Raw genomic sequence first — 1,793 nt, 5'->3', positions numbered from 1 at the left:
CCCTGCTTTGTGTTGGCGTTTCACTTAAAATCCCATTAAAATACACTGAATCTGACTGCAGTGTGACTAAATGCAAAATGTTTAAGAATTATGGATAATTTTACTAGGCACTTTTGTAGAGATCACAACTTTGCTTTTATAAGCCAGGATACAATAAATTCAGTCATTTAAAGGAAGAAGAATCACATTATTACACTTCTTTCACTGCTTTGCACGTTGCTGCTCAAACAGCTGAATAAATCCAGTTGCACTGGATAAAATAAAATATCCCGAATCGTTTCTTCCCGACTTTTCACCAACGCACTTTGCGTTATTATATTTCTCCTTCAGCGTTTGAAACTTCTGACTCTAGTGGATTTTCTCTGCAAACATATGCTGGATGAGGAAGTGTTAGGGAGGGGTTGAGCTGAGGTGGGGCTATGTAAGAGCAGCATTTAGCTCACTGCTCCGGCTCTTTGAGCTGAGATTCCTGCCTCTCACAGCTGTGGAGACGAGATGTCGGAGCCGCTGCTTTAACAAGCCGCCTTTTGACGCGGCTAACGTGGCATCAACCTCAAGATTCAAACTCTGCTTGTGCTGGATGTCAGCTGGCAGTCGTCTTCAAGCTCAGACACGAGGAGAAGAGAATGAAGAGTTGATTCTCCAGGTTGGGGACTTTTATTTTTTCCAAAGCATCAGTATTTTTTTACATCTTTTTTTTCCTTCTACAGCCAGAGTAGAGCGTGACTTCGCTGACCTCTGAGCTGACGATGAACGTGCTGTCGAACACAGCTGCCAGGGCCCAGGAGCAGTCGCTGCCTCTCTGTGGCCCCGGGTCGGTGCACGACCTGCCCCACTGCCCCCCGGGGTTCGGTCTGAACTCCCGCCTGACTGCGGCGCCGCTCCTCAGCTTGCAGGGCGGCGCGAGAGCCGCCAAGCCCCAGAAGGAGCTGAGTCCTGAGGAGCAGCAGGAGCTGAGGCGGAAGATCAACAGCAGGGAGAGGAAGAGGATGCAGGATCTGAATGTCGCCATGGACGCCCTGAGGGAAGTCATGGTGCCTTACGCTTCCTCTTCCTCCTCCTCCTCTCCCTCTCAGTCCCACGCGCCCGGGGCCCCGCCGGGCCGCAGGCTCTCCAAAATCTCCACCCTGGTTCTGGCCAGGAACTACATCCTCCTCCTGGGCTCGTCTCTGCAGGAGATGCGGAGGCTGCTGGGGGAGGTGAGCATCGGCATGGGGGTGAACGCTGGGCCTGTCCCCCGGCTGCTGTTTGCTGGTGGGTGGCCCCTCATTGCGGGGCCCGGCCAGCTCCTCCTCACCCACGAGTCCCTCATCTCCTCGACCACCTCTTCTTCGTCGTCGGCTTCTTCTTCTTCCGCCCCTTCACTGTCCTCCTCAGCTGCTAAATGCGCCCCGCTTCCTCCAGGCCACATGGAGGCCTCGCTGGCCCCGGTGCAGTGGAGCTCTGTGGGGGCCGCAGGTGGGGCCCCCTGCCCCTGTGGAGTCTGCAGACTGCCCAGATTCAACCACTCCAAACCTGCTCCCAGATTCGCAAAGTGAAGACTCGAAGCCTGCAGGGGGATTTCTCTATGATTGTTGCACATTATGCAAGCTTTTTTATAGGAATTAGTATTTTTCTAACAGTTTAACGTCTTCATGAAATGTTACTACACTACTCACAGTTTTGTTCTGATTTTATCCGAGCACATTATGCTGTTCTGCTTCGTATTATCTGTATGTTTTATCACATATTCTTGGTTTTAACATGGCATTATTTTTCTTCTCCTTCACCACAGACAAGCAAGAACCTCATTC

At 51.8% G+C, this 1,793-nt stretch overlaps 1 protein-coding gene across 1 annotated transcript; it reads left to right on the top strand.

Moving 5' to 3' along the window:
- The first annotated feature begins 399 nt into the window (after positions 1-399).
- On the top strand, positions 400-1,556 carry olig1 (oligodendrocyte transcription factor 1). Its single transcript, XM_015013059.2, has one exon. It carries the CDS (start codon positions 750-752, stop codon positions 1,536-1,538), a length of 789 nt encoding a protein of 262 aa, XP_014868545.2. The 5' UTR covers positions 400-749; the 3' UTR covers positions 1,539-1,556.
- The last annotated feature ends 237 nt before the right edge of the window (positions 1,557-1,793 follow it).

This window comes from Poecilia mexicana, unplaced genomic scaffold (assembly GCF_051168715.1).
Source record: "Poecilia mexicana isolate PSO_F unplaced genomic scaffold, ASM5116871v1 scaffold_2, whole genome shotgun sequence".
Taxonomy (NCBI): Eukaryota; Metazoa; Chordata; class Actinopteri; order Cyprinodontiformes; family Poeciliidae; genus Poecilia; species Poecilia mexicana.
This window is presented reverse-complemented; position numbering and strand designations above follow the sequence as displayed.

Excerpts from the sequence above, each read along its gene's own strand:
- olig1 (XM_015013059.2), top strand. The coding sequence starts at position 750 with ATGAACGTGCTGTCGAACACAGCTGCCAGGGCCCAGGAGCAGTCGCTG.